A 23,691-nucleotide genomic window follows, 5' to 3' on the forward strand; every position below is an offset into this window, starting at 1 on the left:
GGGTTCTACTTTCTTCACATCCTCACCAACACTTGTTATTTTCCTTTTTTTTCTTTTGGATAATAGCCATCATAATGAGTGTGAAGTGGTATCTAACTCTGGTTTTGATTTGCATTTTCCTAATAACTAGTGATGTTGAGCATCTTTTCATTTGTTGGCCATTTATATATCTGTTTTAGAGAAATGTTTGCTAAGTCCTTTGCCCATTTTCCAAGTGGATTGCTTGTTTTTTGAGTTGCAGTAGTTTTAAAAAAATATATCTGGAGGTATTGATTCCTTTTCAGATACATATTTTGCACATATTTCCTCCCATTCTGTGGGATGTCTTTTCACTCTGTTGATAGTGCCTTTGATGTACAGAAGTTCTTAATATTGATGTAGTCCAATTTATCTTTTCCTTTTTTTTTGAAAGTGCTTTTAGTGTCACCTCCGAGAAATCATTGCTAAATCCAATGTCGTGAAGCCTTTCCCCTGTGTTTTCTCCTAAGTGTTCAATAGTTTTGTCTCTTACATTTAGGGCTTTGATACATTTTGAGTTAAGTTTTCTATATGATACCAAATAAGGGTCCAACTTCATTCTTTTGCATGTGGATATCCAATTTTCCCAGCACCATTTGTTGAAAAACTGTCCTTTTCCCATTGAATGGTCTTGGCACCTTTGTTGAAAATCAGTTGACCATATATGAGAGAGTTTATTCTATGTCATGGCTTCATTTTGTACAAGTAGGAAATAGAAACTATAATCCTCTTATAGGTATGTAATAGATGCTTTCTAATTTTGTAAATGTACAGAAGGACTATGCCAGAGGGTCATCATACACAATAAAAGGATATAGTTGGGGTGCCTGCATGGCTTATTTTAGTATATGTGCTGCCAAAGCGAGCACTCCTGCATGGCTTATTAGGTTAAACGTCTGACTCTTGGTTTTGGCTCAGGTCAAGATCTCATGGTTTGTGAGTTTGAGCCCCACGTCAGGCTCTGCACTGGGAGCCTGCTTAAGATGATCTCTCTTTCCTTCTCTCTCTGTTCCTCCCCATCTCAAATTAAATAAATAAACCAAGAATGACATGAGAGTGCCTAGGTGGCTCAGTTGGCTGAGCATCTGACTCTTCATTTCAGCTTAGGTCATGACCTCATGGTTTGTGAGATTGAGCCTTGCATCGAGCTGTGTGCTCACAGCTCAGGGCCTGTTTGGGAATCTCTCTCCCTGCTCCTCCCTGGCTTGTGAGCACTCTCTTTCACAAAAACAAACAAGCTTTAAAAAAAAAAAAAAGAGGGCGCCTGGGTGGCTTAGTCGGTTAAGCGTCCAACTTTTGCTTAGGTCATGATCTCACGGTTCATGGGTTCGAGCCCCGTGTCGGGCTCTGTGCTGACTGCCAGCTCAGAGCCTGGAGCCAATTTCAGAGTCTGTATCTCCCTCTCTCTCTGACCCTCCCCTGCTACGCTGTCTCTCTCTCTCTCCTAGAAATAAATAAAACATATTAAAAAATAAATAAATAAATAAACTTGAAATAAAAAAAGGATGTGGTCACAAAAGAAGAAAAACAAATACCACCAGAAAAGATTTAAAGCATATTTTTTTATTATAGATAGGTAAGTATGGATTGCTGTGGCTAAAGATATGTTTATAATGGATGTATAAGCTTTTCTATATACCAAAAGGTATAATATTTTTCTTTTAATACTGATCTAACATTTCTCTGACAAAAAGGAAAGTCTGAATGAGCTGAGCCTATTTTAAATGGCTAAAGACTTTTTTTTCCTGAATGTTGTTTTAAAGACTGGTAAATTGAATTCTTTTAGGTCCCAACACATTAAATTTAAGAATAATGAAATAAGTCAATGAATACTACAAGACATATAATTCCTATGAAGCAGAAATAATGGTTTTTATAATTTAAAACAGCAGCAATTTCAAAAGATTTGCTGAATTAAAACTTTACAAAATATATATATACATAGTATCATTCCAGATGATCATGGATTTTTAAAAATAGTATATCACAACCCCAAACTCTAACCCAAACCTACTACTGGATGTAGCTGGCTGGTAATATTTTTTACAACAATTTAAAAAATAAAAACAAAAGAAACCTCCCAATTCTCTTGTGCATAAGCACAGGTTACAGTGCGCTGGCTTTGCTTCTATATCCACAAAGAGAATTTTAAAATAGAACAAGGACTTCACATAAATAATGTTTTACTTGTTATTAAGTATGTAATCAAACAAATTAAAATAAGTACTAACAACCAAAACATATCTTGATGTAACCAGTACATACACTCTTCAAGAATGACAAAGACGAAAAAAGAAATATAATAGTCTATGAAAAAGCCACAAGCACCTGTTTTAGGAAGAGCACCAAGCAACACAAAAAGGCAACACGTAAGAGGTAGTGTACCACCGGCTAAGATGTATATGCCCATTGGGGACCTGAATACAGCTTAGTATTTGGGAAAATAAGACATATTAGACTGTGGCTTGTAATTTTTAGACAGAAGCATTGCACATTTGGGAGCATTAGCCAGTATTGCTCCATTGTGCTCTGCACCTCCAGCTGTCTAATGGGTACGTTGCTCTCAGTCAAAAAATATAGGATACCCTGAAGAATTCCATGTTTATAAATTTTCAGTTCTAGGGAATTCTCTTAAGAAAGCACAGATCAATATAATTTTTAAAAGAATTAAATACTTTATCAATTATAGTCCTTTAAAAATGCCTTTTCTCCTTCTTAGGAGGAAATCTTTTCTTCCTGAGATTCTTTAAGATTTAGCCAATGCTTTATTTCATGCATTTCACAATGATAGTATCTTTCTGTCTATACTTTTCCCTCTGTAGCAATTACCTGGCCAACAGCAAGAATTCTGAACTAATTCAGAAACCTTAGAGAAAGCATACAGAACTGCTTTCAATGTAGTACTTCCTTTCAGTTTTGAGATGAGGAAGTTTTTGTACTTCAACTACTGGAAGCTGATTAGGGTCCTGGGTGTGAAAAAGGAATTTTGCCTTATGCCAGCTGCCATCTTGAATCTGTAAAACAAGAACAAAGTGCTTTGATGATAGGTAATTGTGTCATTAGCAATCATTCTCAGCAGACAATGCCCTTCACTGTCAGACAATGAGGCTTAGTTTAAGGATTAGAGCTAATGAAGAGGAAGTCCCTAGAAAGTAAGTGCTGGCACAGAGTTAAGTGCTCAGTGGTTAACAATCACTATGACTAATTGAAAACATGGTTTATTCTTTTCTCTAAATGGCAGTATGTGTTCTGATTTTTCAGTCTCTGAGGCTAAGACTTCTGCGTCTGCTGTCTGTGGATCATTGGATCAGTACAAAGGCTGTACTATTCCTCATATAAGTAACACCCATCTGTTCTGTGTTCCCTTATTTGGGACCGATTCTTCAGGATGGGCATTCTTTTTGGATGAAAGGCAATGAGCTATCTCAACCTTTCTGTACTTTAGGCAGGAAATAACCAGAATTGCTTCAGTCAGAAGTAAATTATAATTATGTAAATCACCTTTTAGGTTTCTTTATTGCCAGTCTGTGGTTACTGTGTATATCGTTTCGTTCCTCTCTTCTTTCTAGGCCTGATTTCTTATATACTATATGCTCTTTTGTTTCTGACAAATTCTACTATGGAACAAAAACATCTTATGATTGGGGTATATAGGTGGCTCAGTCGGTTAAGTGCCCGACTTTGGCTCAGGTCATGATCTCATAGTTTGTGGGTTCAAACCCCGCTGAGCTGTCAGCTCAGAGCCTGGAGTCGGCTTCGGTTTCTGGTCTCTCTCTCTGCTCCTCCCCTGCTCACATTCTGTCTCTCTCTCTTTCTCAAAAATAAATAAACATTAAAAAAAAATCTTATGATTAAGCTTCAACAAGACAAAATAGAGAAACACAATTGACTAATTTTGTGAAGCTTTTTATTAAGATTATTCACTTACTCATTTATAGAATTAGCATAGTATCAATTTTAAAATTTGAAGGATCTTTAAAGTTTATTTAAGCTATGAATTCCATGTTCTAGTCATCAGCTTGGTGATAACTAGAACTAGAGTTGTGGGTAAGACATCATTAGATTAACTCGTTAAGTCTTTCGAACAATATTTATTGAACACTGAGTAAAATTGGCACAGTTGAGTAAGACGTAATCCTGTATTTTCTTACAGTGCTTGAGAAGTATGAAGATGAATTAATTAGTTCTGGCGTTTGAATACTAGCAGCTTATACATCTAGTTGGGGACAGGGGAAACATAAACAGAGACAACACAAGATAATACATAGTAAGTGCAATATAAATAATGTAGACAGTGAGTGCTAAATTTCTCATTTCCCACTGAAGTATGCAGGGGAAGCTTCATGAGTTCAGAATTCAGAATTTAAGATGGCCCTTCAAGTATGCCTCAAGTTGCCACTTGGTTAGAGCGGTAGAGAAGGCATTTCAGAGAAAGGTAACAACATGAGTAAAAACAAACATACAAAAAAAAAAAAAAAACAGTTGGAAAAGTAGAAGATGGTTGCAAAAATAAGCCTAGAGAGGGGTTTTAATGCACAGATTTTGGCCTGGAACAGATTTTGACAGAAATCCAGGTACCACCAGTCTCTTTACATATAAAATGTGAAAAATAAAAACCTCATAAGGTTGTGAGGATTAAATGAGATTTCGATTAAAGCACCTACCAGTATAGTGTGGCATAGGCTTCGGAGTTATACCCACCTGGCCTTTATTTCCTACTCCTCACTAATTAGCTGGATGACCTTGAGCAAGTTATTTAACCTCTCTGTGCCTTCACTTTCTTATTAAGTGAGACTTCTTTACAAAGCTGTTATAATTAAATGAAATAATGTATGTAATACAGGGTACTTGCTGTATAATAAAGCCCAATAACTAGTAGTAGGAATTATTGATGTTATTATTATTGTTGTTGTGGTGGTGGTGGTGTTATTATTAATAGCTCAGTTTGGTCATAGTTTTGGGTTGTATTATTATTATTATTATTAGGCCAGTTTGGTCATAGTTTTGGGTTGACAATCAATGAAAACTAGAAAGGTAGGTTGGGCCTGACTGTCCTAAGTGTTAAGTGAAGAGCTGATAAGTTTGGATTGTATCTCAGAGATAGTAGTGAGTCACTGAAAGTTTCTGAGAAAAATTGTAAAAGTTAAATGAATTTGTTGGTAATGTTGATCTCTGCTTGTAAAGATGAGCTGTATGTTTCTGTTTGCCTCTTATTTTTCAAATACTCAAGCACTCTTTGTCCAAAAATAAAATGTGAAAAAGTAGAGTCCCCTGAAAATGGTAAGAGATGTTAAGTCACCAGCTTCAGGGGCTCCTGGGGGCTTAGTCAGTTAAGCGTCTGACTTCAGCTCAGGTCATGATCTCATGGTTTGTGGGTTCGAGCCACGTTGGGCTCTGTGCTGACAGCTAGCTCAGAGCCTGGAGCCTGTTTCAGATTCTGTGTCTCCCTCTCTCTCTGACCCTCCCCTGCTCACGCTGTCTCTCTCTCTCTCTCAGAAATAAATAAAAAACATTAAAAACAAACAAACAAAAAAAGAAATAAATCTAAGGCACCATCTTCATAGTACACAAGAAAAAGAAACCAAGCTACTTAAAGTCATTAATGATAAGTATGAAAAGTGGATGCTATTCTCTATAACAGGGTCAGGAAACTCTTCTGTAAAGGGCTAATAATAAAGGCTTTAGGTTTTGTGCACCATAGAATCTGTCACATTTATTTAACTGCCATCACAGTGTGATAACAGACATAGGTAATAAGTAAATGAACAGGGGCACCTGGGTAGCTCAGTCGGTTGAGCAGCCGACTCTGGCTCAGGTCATGATCTTGTGGTCTGTGAGTCAAGCCTGTATCAGGCTCTTTGCTGTCAGCTCAGACAGCTTCAGATTCTGTGTCTGTGTCTCCCTCTCTCTCTGCCCCCTCCCTTGCTCACATTCTGTCTCTCTCTCTCTCTCTCAAAAATAAATACACATTTTAAAAAGATTTAAAAAAATAAGTAAACAAATGAATGTGGCTGTGTTCTAATAACATTTATTTATGAAAACTGGTGGTGAGCTGGAGTTGGTCTGTGGACTGTAGTTGGCTGATACCTGCTATATAACATATCTTTTAAAATTATAGATTTTTCACAATATTTGTTATTGAATTTTAGTAGGAACAATGGGCTATGATTCAAATATTGATTTGAACACCTATTTTAGTAGGGGCAGCCAATCTGCAAGTCTGCCCACATTTGGTAACAGGTATAGCGAGTGACAAAATGAAATACAACTGACTTGCCTCTATAACCTGTCTTTCATGAAATAATGAGAAGTAGAATTACAGTGGTGAAAATATATGAAGTGATGTATATGCTCTATCCAATTAGGTGTAATATAATTATTTATTCAATATAAGGAACAAAAATGAAATCTATGTATTAACACCTATTTTGTATATAAAAATCCATGGATGACCAATGGATGTGACAAAAGTTGACAAGATATAATATAAGCAAAGGCTTGATTCTCAAAAACGTGATTTTATTTGGGCACTTTAAAACTTCCTACACTTCTGGATCTTCAGTTTACAATTAAAGTCTTATTCCTGTTATTTTAATTTCATGGTATTATCAATCTTATGTTAGTTATATTGAACAATTCTAAAAGGGCCATCCCTTACCTTGCATTCATCTGAAAGCACCTTAGGTTCAAGTAGAGTGTTTTCTTCAAAAATCTGGCCATTCCATCCCTTGAAGCCAATAGGTAATCCTGAGCCACTTGACCGAGCGCTTGTCCACACTGGTGTGTTTAGACAGTGTATGGTGATGATATGGGTGGCTTCTGAGCTCAGTAAGTGAAGGAAGTTCATCTGGACTTTTCCAACTCCAAACTCCAACTAATTTCATAGAAACAATATACAGGTTAATAAGACGTGGCAATCGAGAAACTTATAATTCAGGGGAATTTGAGCAAAGTTCTTGGAATGAAGCCTTGAGAAAACTACTTTCCTTGGCATTTAAATGCCAGTCAACAGTATGTGACTGAACCACTGGCTTTTGCAGGGGTGGGTTGGGAATCCCTGATTTACAGCATTTTCTGATTTCCATGGTGTAAACACTGCTACCATGCCCGATTTCAGGTTATCACTGTGGTGTCACTGAACATGGAATTGGAAAGAGATGTGAACAATAGGCTCTCCTGAGTCTGTGTGAGCCAGCTGTAGCATACCATTAAGCTACTAGATACGACAAAAAGAAAATGAAGGTAATTTTTATAATGTTATCTAAAATTCATTAATAATTAGTTGTTGATTAATGATTTTTCCACAAAAATCTGAAATTGTGTATACTTTCCTTTGAAGATTTTTTTTTGAGTTTCCAAAGATAAGTTAGAAGTTGCAATAATAACTTGTTGAGTAATTTTAACTATGAGAGCCTTTAAGGATCAGGATAGAATCTTATTCTTTGTGTTGCCGGCCCCTAATGCCACTCCAGTCATAGAGCAAATCATCAATAAATGTTTATTGAAATGAATGAATTCATGAACAATATTAATAATAAATTCAACAATATAGAGCAATATTGTAGCAAGGAGGTCTAATTGCATATTTCCCAGGCTTGGACAAGGAAACAGATATTTCTATAGCTTTCGATATTATTATTATTTTAACAGTATTTAAGCAGGGGTATGATCATAACATAAGTAAACAAAAATGGTTTCTATAAGGAATTTATATTAATTTTCAAACATGAAATTAGAAAAGTATCAGTTATGAGGTAACTGAGAAAGAAAAAAAACAAAACAACAACAATCAAAAAAGGAAAAGGAAAAGAGAAGAAAGACAAAGAAGGTCAGTGAGCATGAAAACATGGAAGGATCATCATAAGGAACATCAGAGTTTAAGCAGTTCAGTTTCCTTTATTTTACAGGTTAAGAATCACAAACCTGTAAACTACTTAACCTTCCTGAGACTTAGTTTCTTCGTTGGTAGAGTATGACACTGATGTGTCACAGTTATAAGGACTTAAGGAGCCACAAGTCACTTACCTAGCACAGCGCTGGCACAGGCTCTTTGGTGGCTCAGAGTGCCATTTGCCAGGTTAGTAGAGGAATAGAAACTAGAACCCTGATTCCAAAGTCTCTGATTCCAAGTCTACCATTCTTTCCACTACCTGCCCAGTCTTTCTCAGGTTGAGTTCACGGATAGAGATGGAAGAGCTGAGTCAGTCAAGGAAGGAATTGGAGCGCAGCTCCTTCACCACTCCTGTCTCATTTGCACACCCCTCCCAGTCTCCATCTTTCTTCTATGATAATCCAAATAAAACTTCTGGGCCAAATCCAGGGGAGTGAGTATGACCATGCAGATATTTTGGAAGTAAGACTATCATGCTGATCTTCATCAGAGGAACATGGATTTCCTACGAATGGAAGACTCTCTCCTTCCTCTGCTTTGAGGATATTAATGGAGAATACCTACTGAGATGAACTGATGAAACATCCTGGTTAATGGAGAGGCATATTTTAGGACAGGGCAGTCTAACAATAAGCAGCGCAGAGAGATTAACAGACTGACATCTTAGTTGCTGCCTCTTTATGATGGACCAAACATGCAATGGCAGGTGTATCCATTCTTTGTCAATGAGAAATCAGTTCTTGCATAGGAGCACATGTACCCCAATGTTCATAGCAGCACTCTCCACAATAGCTAAAACATAGAAAGAGCCTAAGNTCTTGGTAATAATACCAAACTGGTTTAACCAGAAAAAGAAAGCAATGCAGTTTTGATTTCTTCAGTACATGCTATGGGTAGAACTAAGCTTTAGGTTTTATAGATCCTTGTTATAGTCCCCAGTAGCATACCAAGCTAACTTTCATTCATTCGACTATACTTGAAAGAAATTTTAAATAATAGTCAATGGATGTTTAAGGCAGGTTCTTTTGTGCCAAATCACCAAAATGAGTAAGCTTTGTGGCAAAATTCCTCTTTCAATGACGTCATTTTCAGAAAAACGTTAGGGAACTGATTACTAATTACAAACACTGTTTGAGGATTTTCCAATGTAAATGCATGCATAAAAACATGTTCCACATTTTTAAAAGGAAATCTAAAAAGCATAATCAGTAGAGTAAGCCATGATACGGCAATCATAAAAGACACCATCAAAATGTCAAGATTCACTAGAATTATTTTTTAAAAACAAAACATTTCTTGTATATGGTAAAGAAAGATATCTTGCTTCCACTCAAAAATTCATAATTATTTAAAGTGACAGAACTTTAAAAATTATGTTGCCTGAAACTGGGCAAGTACCAGCCTGTGTTCTACAGTTCAATACATACCTTTGTTACAGAAACAGGAGATAAACATGTCTGACCACCAGCACTGAAATTGCAGAAAACCTCAATGGCATCTGAAGGGCATCCAAGATTTGGATCAATCCAGTATTTTCCTATTAATTTAGTGTAAAACATAAAAATACTTAGATGCTATACTAAAACATATTTGAACCATCATTACAAATGATCATACTTTAAATATACAGTTTACAGTCTTAAGTGTAAAAAAAAACTCAGAAGACTATAAAGATATTTACCTTTAGTCAATGAATGAAAGCTGCAAGCATAAGTTGATACCGAAAATACTATATTTTTCACATACCTATCAATTTAAGAGCACTTTATAATTTTAACAAAAAATGATATAATGGCTGACTTTATTGCTTCTTTCTTTCTTTAGTTTATTTATTTATCTTGAGAGAGAGAAGGGAGAGGAACAGAGAAAGAGAGAGAAAAAGAGGTAGAGAATCCCAAGCAGGATCTGTGCTGTCTGGCCAGAGCCTGATGCAGGGCTCCAACTCAAGAACTGAACCGTGAGATTATGACCTGAGCTGCAACCAAGAGTCAGACGTTTAACAGACTGAGCCACCCAGGCACCCCTATTGCTTCTTGCTCTAGATGAGCTCATCAGCTTAAAGTTACATAGTTAACAGAAGAGTTGCAGTTAATATGGTATATGTGTGTATATATCTGTTCTATGTCATTACAGAGTTTAAAAGATACATACATACTATATACAGGTACATATATATTAAACAGAAACAATTTCTTTTTTTTTAAATATTTTTATTTATTTCTAGGAGAGAGAGAGAGACAGCGTGAGCAGTGGAGGGTCAGAGAGAGAGGAAGACACAGACTCTGAAATAGGCTCCAGGCTCTGAGCTGGCAGTCAGCACAGAGCCTGACACGGGGCTCAAACCCACGAACCGCGAGATCATGACCTAAGCGAAAGTCAGACGCTTAACTGACTAAGCCACCCAGGTGCCCCTAAACAGAAACAATTTCAATCTCCCTGAAGTAAAATATTACCTTTATGATAACTGGCATAAAAATAATAAAACATTATGTTTTCAGACAGAAAAGGTACAATGGTTATCTTTTTTTTTACAAATAGTTTATTGTCAAATTAGTTTCCACATAACACTCAGTGCTCATCCCCACAAGTGTCCTCCTCCATGCCCATCCCCCCCTCCCCCCACATCCATCAGTCCTCAGTTTTTGTCAGCATTCAAGAGTCTCTCATGGTTTGCTTCTCTCCCTTTCCCCCACCATTTCTGCCCTTCTTCTCCCCCTTGTTCCTCAGTTAAGTTCCTCCTAATCCTCCTATCTTTTTTGTGGTTTCTTCATCAGATTTGTAAGTGGGAAAAACTGAATTCCCTAACCCCAGTGTAAACCTGCCAACATTTGCCTTCACTGAATGCCCAGCAGAATCAAAAGGAGTCTTGAAAGTCAGTCTACAGGAAATTCTCAGGTTGGAAAAGAATTGATCTAGTGTCTTAGTTCCAGAGTAACAGTCTCCGAATATTGAAGGAGTACCTTATTCTAAAAGCAAAGACTAAGAATTTTTGAATGAGATATAGCCCTCCTTTCTTGCATTAGAAAGGCAAGACAATCAAACAGTACTTGTCAAATGTCATTTCTACAGTATGGAGAAATCCTTGGTCAGTTCCATTCTTACCCTGTTGCAAAGATTCCTCTACCTCATCCTGGGCTTCCTCTGATCCATTATTTTAGAATTCCAAAACATCTTTAACAATTTGTTACTACTCGAAATGAACATTTGCTGAATTGGTGGCTCCAAGAGTAGGGACTGTCCTCTATTACAGTGTTTTTTAAATTTTAGTGGCATTAGAAACATCTGTAAAAACACAGGTATCTGGACCCTATCCCCAGACTTGCTGATTCATTAAGTCTGATGCAGGTCCTGAGAGAATCTGCATTTCAACAGTTTCTTACTCTGGTCCAGGGACATTTGAAGACCTACTGATCTACTGAGACATGGAAGAATTGGGTGAATGAAATCCTATCCTCTAGTCTACTCCCCACCCCCCCCATTTGTTTTACCTATTCCTCAAATTTTCAGACATTTTGGGAAGTTTGTAGCAATTAGTGCTGGATATTTTATCAGGTTCTAAAGCAGGCTTCCAGTCTTATCTAATGGGGTAAACACATAATTTCACCACCATCTCTTCTCTTCTGAGAATCTGTTTCTTTCTAGTACATGAGCTAATAAGTTTCTTATAAAAAGTTTTCCATCAAGCAAACTCTTATTGTTATATGGGGTAGAATGCTTTGAATTCAGATACTATGTTGTACAATGGTGGATTGGTAGGGACTTCATAATTTTTTCAGGATATGTTGAGCTATAAATGAAGCTCAACATATGAATACTATATGAATACTATACTATAGAATGAATACTATACTCTATCTTTGGTAGGCCCAAACATTCTAACTCAAAAATGGCTTCCTATGAGCACACTGCTTCCCTTGCAGCTCTTTCAAGTTCTGCCACAGCCTCTATTTTCTTTGTGCCTGGAGTAGGGAAGGTCTTTCTGGCTCTTCACTGCCACCTCTGGACCTTTCTCCCTATTTTTTCCCTGACACAACTCCACAGTAAAATGACTGCCATTGTATTATTTCATCCATTACCTCTTCCTCTTGCAATCCACTTTCTTTGAAGATTTCTATCATTGGATGGCTATTACTCTCAGAAAATCTACTTGTGACCTAATTCTTGGGGACATGGATGACACTTCCGATACCTTGGCCTCTCAGTTCCTTGAACTCTTCTGCCAATGTTCTTGTTTGCTCCCCTGCTCCCCTACTGCCCCATTCACTTTAACCATTCACTTCCCCAGGCCATACCCTAGCCTTTGCTATTATCTACAACTAGGATTCTGCCATTATTTCACCTCTTCTATTTCAACTCATTCTCTATTGTCCTGACTCCAATCATTCTTCCATCCTATCAGGACCAACAATCCATTTATAACATTTTTTCATCATTTCTCATAATCATGTGTCTGATTCCCTTCCTACCCAAGTAAAACCCACAGACCACAGACCTTTACTATAATTACTTCCTTGGAGACTTCCTTAACATCCCTGTCTTACCTCAATTCATTGTGCTTGCCTTATAAAATCCCAACCTCATAGAAGTCCAATCTTGCTCCTGTACCTGCACAGCTAAATGTGGCTGAAGAAAAATACAATTATGCGGACTGGACTCACTTCACAGTCAAATGTTCGTAAGACTGCCAGACAACAACACTATGTTTCCCTAGTTAGTTCCCTCTGTCACTCTCCTAGCTACTGTTTGAAACCTTTTCTTCTCCTTTCACCTTTACTATATCCAACCCTTCACCTCTATTCTTGAGTGATAACCTTTCAATGTCACTGAGACAACTGAAGCAATGTGAATGGAGATTACAGAACCGCCTACTACCACATCTCCTTACCTATCTGTGCTTGCACACATATATTCTGCCTCCCTTCTGATTATCATGAATTGACTGTGTTCCTATGGAAGGCTTGTCTATTATAACTTCAGTTTCAAATTCTTCCTCTGTTAATTTTTCCTTTGAGTGTAATTCTGCTTGCTGTTTCTGCCAGTTCTCATTCATGGTGTTTTATCAACCGGTATGCCTCATTATCATTGACTGTGTGCTGGGCACTACATTTGAGAAATGATTTGTGGAAATAATTTGAGCCCGAGGATGATAGTATATCAGACTTTTGTTTCTGGTAGATATGGGGTGGCGATACTAGCAGTCAGGAATCATCTTAGTTCAAGTTCAAAGCTTAAGATTCTGAGCTATCTTCGTGATGTGAAGCTAGGTTATAGTCTATCTCTTCCAGTGTATGTTTACTTTTAGAATGGAGCCCTTTGAAAGCCTAAATCCTCACATTTGATGGGCCACAGATTCCAACTTTGGCCCAGCCCCACGAAGCCTCCAGGAGCTATATTTAGAAAACAACCAGGGCAAAAGCAGTTCTAAGTGTGTTCGTCTCTTTGTTGTCTTCTTCAAAATGTTGGCTTAAAATCTCCTCACTATTTTGTTAGCTATTTGATGCTTTTAAGTTGAAAACAATTTTTCAAAGATATTTAGCCAGGCAATTTGAATTACCTGTTTCATTACTGGAAATGGAAACTCTCTGGCTCTATAATTTTCTCTTAAAATCTGATGAAGTTTGAACCACTACTATTCCTCTAAACCGCTCTTGTGAAGGTCATCACAGAGCTTCATGCTACTAAATTCAGTAGTTTTTCTCAGTCTTAACTTTACTTGACAGGAACCCAGTGGATCCCTTCCTCAGGCGTTCATCTAGTTTTCTTTCGACCAGGGATAGGTTCTTCCTAGTTTTCTTTGCTAGTTCCTCCTCATTTCCCTGATCTTTAAACACTGAAGAGCCCGAAGGCATAGAGTATAGACCTCTTAAGCTTTTCTTTCTCTATCTACTCTTTAGGTGGTCTTCAGCAGTCCACAAATAAACAGACACTATTTATATGAAAATGAATTCATAATTTTTACCCCTGTACAGAACCTTTCTCTAAGGCTACCTCACTTGCCTCCTTGACATTCTTACTTTACACTTAACAGACATCTCAAAAGAAAAATATCTAAAACTAAATTCCTGACCTTTCCTCCAAAACTTGCTTCTCCATCTCTCTTACAGCAACCCCACACTTCCATCCATTAGTCAAAAACCTTAGAGTCCTCTTCTATCATTCTATTTCTCTCATAACCCACATCCAAATTATCATCAAAGACTGCTGGCTCTACCCTAAAACACAGCCAAAGACCTGATCATTTCTTATCATTTATTCTGCTACTAACTCTACTCCAACTCACTGTCATCTTACCTGGATTTTTTCAGTGGCCTTCTCATTGGCTTCTTGTTGTCTTCATTATATTTGCACTATATTAGCCATAGTAATATTTCAAAAATCTAAGTCAAATCATATCATTTCTTTGCTGCAAAACTTATAATGGTTTCCCACCATATTCAAAATAAAAGCTGGAGTCTTCTGAGTAGTCTGTAAGATCTTATATAACCTGGTGTTTTGGATATCTTTCTGACTTCATTTTCTACCACTTCCCCTTTATGCACTCTCTTCTAGTCACCCTGGCCTTCTTGTTAATCCTAGAACATACTACATATACCCAGGCCCAGGGCCTTTGTATTTGTTCTTTCTGGCTATAAAGCTCTTTCCCTAGATTTCCTGTAGCTTGTATCCTACCTCCTTCTGACATTGCTCAAATGTCATGTTCTCAGAGATGCCTTATCTAATTACTGTATTTGAAACTTAACCCTACTCCGCTTTCTATCATATCCCTGTTCTCTGCTGTTTTGTGTTTTTCTATAGCATTTGCTGTCTCCTAGTGATGAAAATATTGTTGGGTATTTAAACCTTTCTGATGTCTTGCAATCCATACCACTTAGCTCTTTTTCTTACAAAGAAGGCAGAATTGAATTAGATTTCAGTCATTTGTATGTCTTAAAATGTCTCTGTTACTTTCAATTCGATAGAATTTCATGTTTATGCCATCAAATATGGGAAAGAATCAAACAGAATGACTATAGACGGTTGTAACTGTCTATATTAGTTTAGTTTTTTGTGGTAATTTAGGGCAGGAAATATCTATAGAAGTTAAGCATTTTATTAATATAAATAAAATGAACATTTTCATTGCACTTATAGAATAGAAGCTTATGTTTTTGGACAAGAGTCTGTTTGTGTTATATGATGTGTATGTATGTATATATAATTTAAATAAACTATGGACTATTATTTGCCATATAGAAGAACATAACATGCTTTTTTCAAATCAGCATGTGTCATTGCTACATATAAGTTTTCAGCAAAAAATTATAACTACTAATACTGATTGCACATCTGACCACAGACCCAATAGAAATTAAAATTAAATGATATATTGCAGCTGAAAGGGTTCCCTTATCTATCATTCGACAATTAGAACTGTTCTACTTGCTTTAAAACTTTTCCTTGATGGGTCTACTCTAAATTAATTTTTGTACCTCTGGTTAATGAATTTGGGGCTATCAGTGTAGGAATGAAAAAATTCCAAGAATACCAAACCATCTTCCTACTCACTGACTCTGCAGTGATACATTTAAATTCCATTCTGTGTAAAAGCCATCATTTTAGGAGCTGTGCTGGTGGGGGCTCTCCCATATATATTTTCTTCATCTTGTCACCTTTGGTGGACCTGACAGGTACTCCTTTAGCCCAAAGGTCAATCCTTCCTATTTTAATTTTTAATATGAATATGATATGTTCCAAGCACAAAGTGTAAGCAAGTGCTATAATCAGAGTGGAGTAGGAAAGTTGAGGATCAGTAAGGCTGTGTAGAAGAAGACATTTACAATATGAACCTTCAGAAAAGGATAGTCTGACTTCAGAATCATGTCTCCCTCCAAGACTATATGATAACATTAAAATGCCTTCCATAAGAGTTGTATCGAAATGATTAAGATTCAAAATGAATATAGTATTAACCTCAAACACATTGCAATAATGAAATTAGACATCAGAGTTTGAGAAAACCAAGAGCTTACCATCTGATACTTTGTGTTCACAGTTAAGCAAATCTTTGCAGATTCGTGCTGGGTTATCTCGTGTGCCAAGAGGATTCTTGATGCTGTGCAGTAAATTGCTAAGGTAGTTCAGGGTTTTGAATATCTCTGCGCCATAGTCAATTAAAGTCACTGCAGTATTCTGGTAGCTCTGCCAAGTCATCACAGGAATCAGATTAGCAAAAATGCAGAGTAGCCAGCAGCAGTATGTAATCCTCAAATCAACATGGACCAAGGCAGAAGAAAAACATAATTTTGCTGTGTGCAATGAGTTGGGGGTAGGATGTAAAGAACAGTTTATATTTAAATATAGGCATATATGTATTTTTTATTAAACCTGATCCTAAATAAGAGATTAAATTCACTCTAGAGGCCTAGTTTTCAAGCTAACATAAAACTCAACCATTGTTATGCCACTGGAGTATATTGTTTTTAAAGAAATTATACACTGAATAGAGTTTAAAGAAGAAAAATGAGTAACAGTGATAGATCCCATTTTAAGAAATGGCTAACTTCATTAAACTATCTTCTTCTACGGTACCTAATTCCTTATTAAAAAATTCCTTAAATGACATTACACCTTTTAAAAATGTTTTCCTTAAAAAACATCTCATGCATGTATTTCTATTTATTAAAAATGCTTACTTTGTCCTTAAAAGTAGTTTCATTATGTTCAATCTGTTTTAAATACAATCTTTGAGATAAAGCCACTTTTTGGACCCTGAAAAAACTTTGGTTTAATTTGTATATTGAGAGTGCCAATGTAAATAAAGCCAGATATATTACCTCCATCTGCAGGGCAGTATGTGATTCAATCAAGGCTTGAATAGCAGCATTGATATCCATTTGTTTCTGTGTAAAACAAAACCATTTGAGATTAGCAGTAACATCAACACTGAGTGCTCTAAAGTAAAGGCTGTAAATTCTGAAAGCAGTGCTATTAAAGTATAGTAGACTTATTATCTGAAGGGGGTTTGTAACTCTTATGGTTAGACAGATGCTGCAAATTTTGCCTGGATATCTGAAAGGACAATATGCTGCCTTCATCCAAATCTCGAAAGTCTCCTAATTAAAACAGGACCAAAGTCTAGAGCCCTCAAATGAAAAACTATTTGTCACTGCTGCATGAAAACACACACACAAGTTACCCAAATGGAAGAAGAATGAAATATGACCCCCTCAGTTAATAAATTGTAAAGGGAAGAATAAATAACTGTAGTAATTTATAACAGTTACATTCTTGGAAGGAAAATATAATAAAATACTACTGTCCTGAGGTAGTCACCACATTCGTTTAATCTGATACTTCTGCGGTCTTAAAAACAATTTCTGAAGTTGGAAAATGCACCATTAGTCCCAAAAGAAATAATACAGCATGAATCCAATCTCCTCCTGCATTTAATAAAAGATATTTTTAGAGAAAGGCTCAGCCTAACCATTAGTAAAAGTCTTTTTGTATTTTATTTTTAAAAAGCTTGGACTCAGAAGCATGGGTTGGGAGAAAGCTCTGTGAAATGGCATCTGTGTAAACAAATCAAGCAATCTAATTTCTTTCAGAATGATTGTGCTCCTAAGATATCTTTTTACTTGGAGGGCCATACAATCAAAACTGTTTTCAACAGATCTCTCATAACTCAAGGCTAGTAATTTGAAAAACTATTTAAAATGATGGGACAATCAATAAAATGCACTCTTCCTTGCCTCAACATGTGTTTTTCATATTGGAAAATAATTGACTCATTTTGTACATATATACTGCCAAACACTGATACATATTGAGGATAAACTGGTAAGCTAAAAAGAAAACTGCCCTTGTGAAGCTGAAGTTTAAGGGAGAGAAAGGCACTAATAAAATCTTAAAACTACATAATTCAAATTGTGATGTATGCTATGAAAGAAAACAAGTGCTTGGACCCATGAAAGAAATTAGGGGGTTTCAATGAAATCTGGAGGATGAGAACTTTGGAAGTAGATGAGGGAAGGTTTCCCTGAGATAGGGACATTTGATCTGAGATCTGAAGATAAATAAGAATTGTTAGAAGAAGGGGTGAGAGAGCTTTCCAGGCAGAGTAACAGCCTTGCACAAAAGCTAAGAGATAGAGAAGCATGGCCTATTCAAAAAGCAGAAAGGGTCAGCCTAAAAGGTTCTACACAGATTAACTAATTCTGACCATCATGCCAGATGAACATGATGAATGAACATATTTTGGACATGAGTCACGTGTCCAAAATATTTGCACTAAACATGGTCAATTAAGTACTAAATAATAGCCATCTTTATATTTTCCAGTTGGTTTGTTACTAGGGCTTTAATCTTAGAAAGCCTAGCATAAGCAGTTCTCAAATTTTTCAGTTCAGACCTTTTTGCACTTTTAAATATTAAGGGCCTTAAAGAACTTTTATTTACATGAGTTATAACTTTTGATATTTACCCCAGTAGAAATTAAAACACAAATTTGTTATTGCTTTAAAATAATCCATTATACTTTTTTTTTAAGTTTATTTATTTATTTTGAGAGACAGTGAGCACAGGCAGGGGAGGGGCAGAGAGAGAGAGAGAGGCAGATTGAAAATCCCAAGCAGGCTCTGCTCTGTCAGTGCAGAGTTGTGAGATCATGACCTCAGCTGAAAGCAAGAGTCAGAGCTTAACCAACTGAGCTACACCTCAACTCATTATATGTTAATACAAATATTTTAATGAAAAATAATTATATTTTCCAAAACAAACAAATGTGACAAGAATGGCACTGTTTTATATGTTTAGATATATCTTTAATGTCTGGGCTGATAGAAGATAGCTAGATAGTCTTATTTCCTTCAATATTGAATCTGTTATGATATGTTATTTTAGTTGAAATATATGAAGAAAATCTGGCCTTGCAGAGATATGCAGTTGAAAATAGGATTATTTTAGTAACCATTTCGGATAATTGTGGATATTCTTTGATACTATACCAAAACTGGACAAATGATAATTTCTTAAGGGTTAGTTGAAATCTGAAATCTGAAATAAAGTCTATGAATATTTTGTGCTTTTTATATTAAAATCTATTGGTCTAACTTGAACGGTGAAAATCTTTTATCTACCCATGATAGTGTTAACACTGCCCATTGATTATTTAGAAAATAATGGTTCATGGACTTATACAGATATTCCAAATTCTGACACATTTCATTATTCATATCACATAATTACATTTGTTAACATCATCACAAATCTTACCAGAAAAGTATAAGTATTGGGAAGCTGTCAAACACATAGTGGTAGATAGAAGTTTTCCCTAATTTTTATTTTTGCTTGAAAGTTTGAGACTTGGCATTGACTTCTGTCTGTAGTTCTTGAAATGTGAGGCTTGATTCATTCATGTTTAAGAAAATATCTGCCGAGGGGCACCTGGGTGGCTCAGTTGGCTGAGCGTCCAACTCCAACTCAGGTCATGATCTTGCAGTTCGTGAGTTTGAGCCCCTTCTCAGGCTCTGTGATGACAGCTCAGAGCCTGGAGCCTGCTTCAGATTCTGTATCTCCCTCTCTCTCTCTGCCCCCACCCCCTGCTTGTGTTCTGTCTCTCAAAAATGAATAAACATTTTAAAAAATAAAAAACAATATCAGTTGAATACTCATGTGTGTATAATACTGCTAGTCTGTCAAGTAAAGATGGCGTTCTACAAAAAGAGCAGTCAGTTCAGTGTGTAATTGAGACAACTGTACAAGTGCTTTTCTTTGAGGTAAATACTATCCTTTAGTATGGAGCAGAATTATTCTTCTACATTTTCTACAGATTGCTATAAAGTTGTATACTCAAGATTGGAGATTTAGGAGACAGCAGAAACAGTGGAATAATGGCCTCCCAGAATTTTCTCTCCTATAAAAGCAATAAGAAAACTGGAGAAAAAAATGTCAGAATGAAGTTTTTCAGGACTACGGAAATTAACAAAATGCTTGCAGCAATCTGGGGGGCATTTATTTAAGAAAAATAGCTGAATCTTCATAAGGGCAGTGAGCTTCATGGAACTTTACTTTGCCCTATTCCCACATCTGTCTTTTCAGCTCTGAGGTAGCCCTACAAAACACCAACCCATAATTACAGTAAAACAAGAAGCCAGAAAGCCATATGGAGGAGCAGAATGGGAGTGGAGTTTCTCTAAAGCATCATTTCCAGTGAATTATTATTATTTGACCTGCCTGGTATTCCCTGGAAGACACCATTTGCAAAGCTGTCTTTATTTTACCTAACTTGCAGCTCCTCTGATGCAAAATATCTTTTCCCTGGGAGTGTTTTTCAAAAGCATTTAGAGGAATTGTTTAACTCTGTGGCTGTCTGGAGCACTGGAAAACCGTTGGGGCAAGGAACAAGCTAACGAAAAGCTTACAAGAGAAAGCTAGGGAATGAGATGTCCCCACAGAGGCTCTGAAAAGCTTTGACCTATTTCTTTGTAGGGTGCCATGTGCCTTTGTAGGGTTGTACGTATGCTTAGAAAATATCTGAGAGGGCCCTATGCTCTCTCCTCTGGCTTTCAGTCTCTGTGAAATCAGAAAGTTAAAACTAAAGCAAAGTTTTCTACTGCCTGGCTGAGCAATGAAGGGGTGCCCCAACATACACAGAGCCATTTGTTAAGAACTGGAAGACTTACTGGTCCTGCCATTTAAGGTAATGTCTCTCTACCTGTTAGCTGACCACTAAGCTGAGTAGAGATTTAAGTGGTCACACATGTCAAAGCATACAGACTTTATAGAATTTAGCAAAGTCTATTGGCAATGACTTCTTAGATATAACCCTAAAAGCAAGGCCAGAAAATGAAAACAGATAAATTGGACTACACTAGAATTAAAAACTTCTATACAAAGGACATTATCAATAAAATGAAAAGGCAACTCCTGGGAGAAAATATTTGTATCATATATTGGATAAGGGATTAATATCCAGAACAGATAAAGAACTCCTACAACCTAACAACAACAAACAAGCAATCCAATTCAAAAATGGGCAAAGGACTTGAACATTTTCCCAAAGAAGATATATAAGCCCATAAGCACATGAAAAGATGTTCAGCCCCACTAATTTTGAGAGAAATGCAAATCAAAACCACAAGTAGATGTCACTTCACACCCATTAGGATGGGTGTTATAAAAACAACAACAAACAAAACAGAATATAACAAGTGTTGGGGAGGATGCAGAGAATTTGGAACCCTGTGCGGTGCTGGTGGGAATGTGAAAGGATGCAGCTACTATAAAATACAGTATAGAATACCTCAGAAAATTAAACATGGAATTAGTATATGATCCAGCAATGTCACTTGTGGGTGTATACCAAAATGAACTGAAAGGAAAGACTAAAGCAGATACTGTACACCTATGTTCATAGCAGCTTTATTCACAATAACCAAAAAGTGGAAGCAATTATCTCCCTGGATAAATCAAATGGGGTATATATACATACAATGGAATATTATTCAGGTTTAAAAAAGGAAAGTCTGACACACACTGTGATGCTGAAGACATTATGCTAAGCGAAATAAGCCAGTCATAAAACTGTATTACTGTCACTTATATGTCACAAACATGTACTTATATGTTCCTGGAGTGGTAAAAGTAATAGAGACAGAATGGTAGTTGCCAGGTGCTGGGGTAGGGAGGAATGAGGAATTATTGTTTAATGGGTACAAAACGTTAGTTTTGGAAGAGCAAAAAAGTTCTGGGGATGGGTGGTGCAGATAGTTGTACAACAATGTGAAGCCCAAATGTCCCAATTCATCAACTGATGAATGGATAAAGAACATGTGGCGTATGCATGTATAATATATATATATGTGTGTGTATATATATATATATATAAAATGGAATATTAATATAATGGAATATTACTCGGTGATCAGAAAGAATGAAATCTTGCCATTTGCAACCGTGTGGATGGAACATTAAGGGGGGTACTTGTTGGGCTGAGCACTGGGTATTGTGTGTAAAGTGATGAATCACTGGGTTCTACTCCTGGAACCAATATTATACTATATGTTGACTAACTTGAATTTAAATTTAAAAAATGCAAAAAAGAATCCCACAAACCAATGTGAACGTACTTAGTGCCACTGAACCATATACTTAAAATGGTTAAAATTTACCAAAATTAACAATAATAAATATGCTCATTATCCCTTATGCTTAACCATCCCACTACTGGGAAGTAGTCCTATAGATATTCTGCAAAATGATACGCATCTGGACAGGACATTTGTACCATTGGTATTAGCCAAAGACTGGAAATAAACATCCATCAACAGAGAACTTAGATGAATAAACTAATGGGTATCCTTTGTTTTCATTATTTTTTTTTTAAAGTTTACATATTTGAGAGAGAGAGAGAGAAAGTGGGGGAAGGGCAGAGAGACAGGTGAACAGAGGAACCCAAAGAGACTCTGTGCTGACAGCAGAGAACCTGACACAGGGCTTGAACCCACTAACTTTGAGATCATGACCTGAGCCGAAGTTGGACACTTACCTGAGTGAGCCACCCAGTCGCCCCAAACTGCAGGATATTCTGAAGTGGGATGACCATTTTTTATTTTCTGTGTGTGGCAGTGACAAATACAATGACTTCTCATAGATTAATAGTGGAAAGTATGCTATTGGATGCATACTAAGGTAGCAGCAATTTTAAATGTCAACTCATAGGGGAAGGGAAGGAAAAATAGGATAGAAACTAAGATAAGAGAGGGAGGCAAGCCATTAAAGATTCTTAAATATAGAGAACAAACTAAGGGTTACTGGAGGGGAGGTGGGTGGGGGGATGGGCTAAATGAGTGATGGGCATGAAGTAGGGCATTTGTTGAGAGGAGTACTGGTGTTATGATGAGTCACTGGGTTCTACTCCTGAAACCAATAGTACACTTGTCTGTTAACTAACTTGAATTTAAATAAATAGGAAAGAAATGTCATAACACTTGGACACTCATGAATTTTCTTGCAATACACATCTTTGTATAATTTCTAATGTATTCCTAAAGCCTAGCTCATGCCTGGCACATAGTAGGTATTCAATTTGTTGAATTTATGAATGTTTTCCCAAGGATAGTCTTTATTGAGGCAGGCCCCGAGAGACTATTAGGATCTGCTGGGGAAGTCATTCAGCAACATCCAAGTACCCACATCTGAGTGTAAAACTCTCATTAGGTGTCGTGAAGGAATCTAAAAGCAGTAGCTCCCACCATGTACTCTTGTTAGAACACATTCTCCCATGAACATCACTTAAAGTTATAAAAACATGCACATAAAATAGAAGACAGACAATAGGAAGTAATCAGACTGTTGGCACTAATGGGGAACTAGGATTCATTTTACCTTGGAGTGAAATCTTCACAAGTCTTCCCCAATTTATTTGAATAAAATGTGGATCTAATCTGAGCACTCTAGTATTTTGAGGAGGAGTGTTATTTTAAAGGTGCTGGAAGTCTTAAGATCACTGGATCGTGTAAACATTGATGGGACAGGAACTGGTTTCATGTCATGACCCTCTCCACAGTGAAAGTAACCGCTTGTGGGAAGCCTGGGTGGCTTAGTCGGTTAAGCGTCCGACTTTCGCTTAGGTCATGATCTTGCAGNTCTAAATTCACCAATCCAGGTAGCCGCTAATTGTTGTAAATCAGTTGGATACTCCTGGTCTCATCTAGTTATTTTTAATGATTACTATTTCTAACTCCCATCCCAACACACATGCTCATCTTCCTCTTCCCTTTATCCCACTGATCATTTTTGGTTAA

At 36.7% G+C, this 23,691-nt stretch overlaps 1 protein-coding gene across 1 annotated transcript in view; it reads right to left on the reverse strand.

Annotated features, from left to right (window-relative positions):
- Nucleotides 1-2,213: 2,213 nt before the first annotated feature.
- Nucleotides 2,214-23,691, reverse strand: part of COL24A1 (collagen type XXIV alpha 1 chain) — a 374,970-nt gene continuing 353,492 nt past the window's right edge. Inside the window, exons 56-60 of the mRNA XM_077771041.1 lie at nt 16,723-16,788; nt 15,919-16,087; nt 9,337-9,446; nt 6,677-6,892; nt 2,214-3,032 (exon numbers count right to left, since the gene is read on the reverse strand). Coding sequence (XP_077627167.1) covers nt 2,886-3,032; nt 6,677-6,892; nt 9,337-9,446; nt 15,919-16,087; nt 16,723-16,788 — 708 coding nt within the window. The 3' untranslated portion in view covers nt 2,214-2,885. The remainder of the gene's footprint in view (nt 3,033-6,676; nt 6,893-9,336; nt 9,447-15,918; nt 16,088-16,722; nt 16,789-23,691) is intronic.

This window comes from Crocuta crocuta, unplaced genomic scaffold (genome assembly GCF_008692635.1).
Source record: "Crocuta crocuta isolate KB4526 unplaced genomic scaffold, BGI_CrCroc_1.0 scaffold125, whole genome shotgun sequence".
Classification (NCBI taxonomy): domain Eukaryota; kingdom Metazoa; phylum Chordata; class Mammalia; order Carnivora; family Hyaenidae; genus Crocuta; species Crocuta crocuta.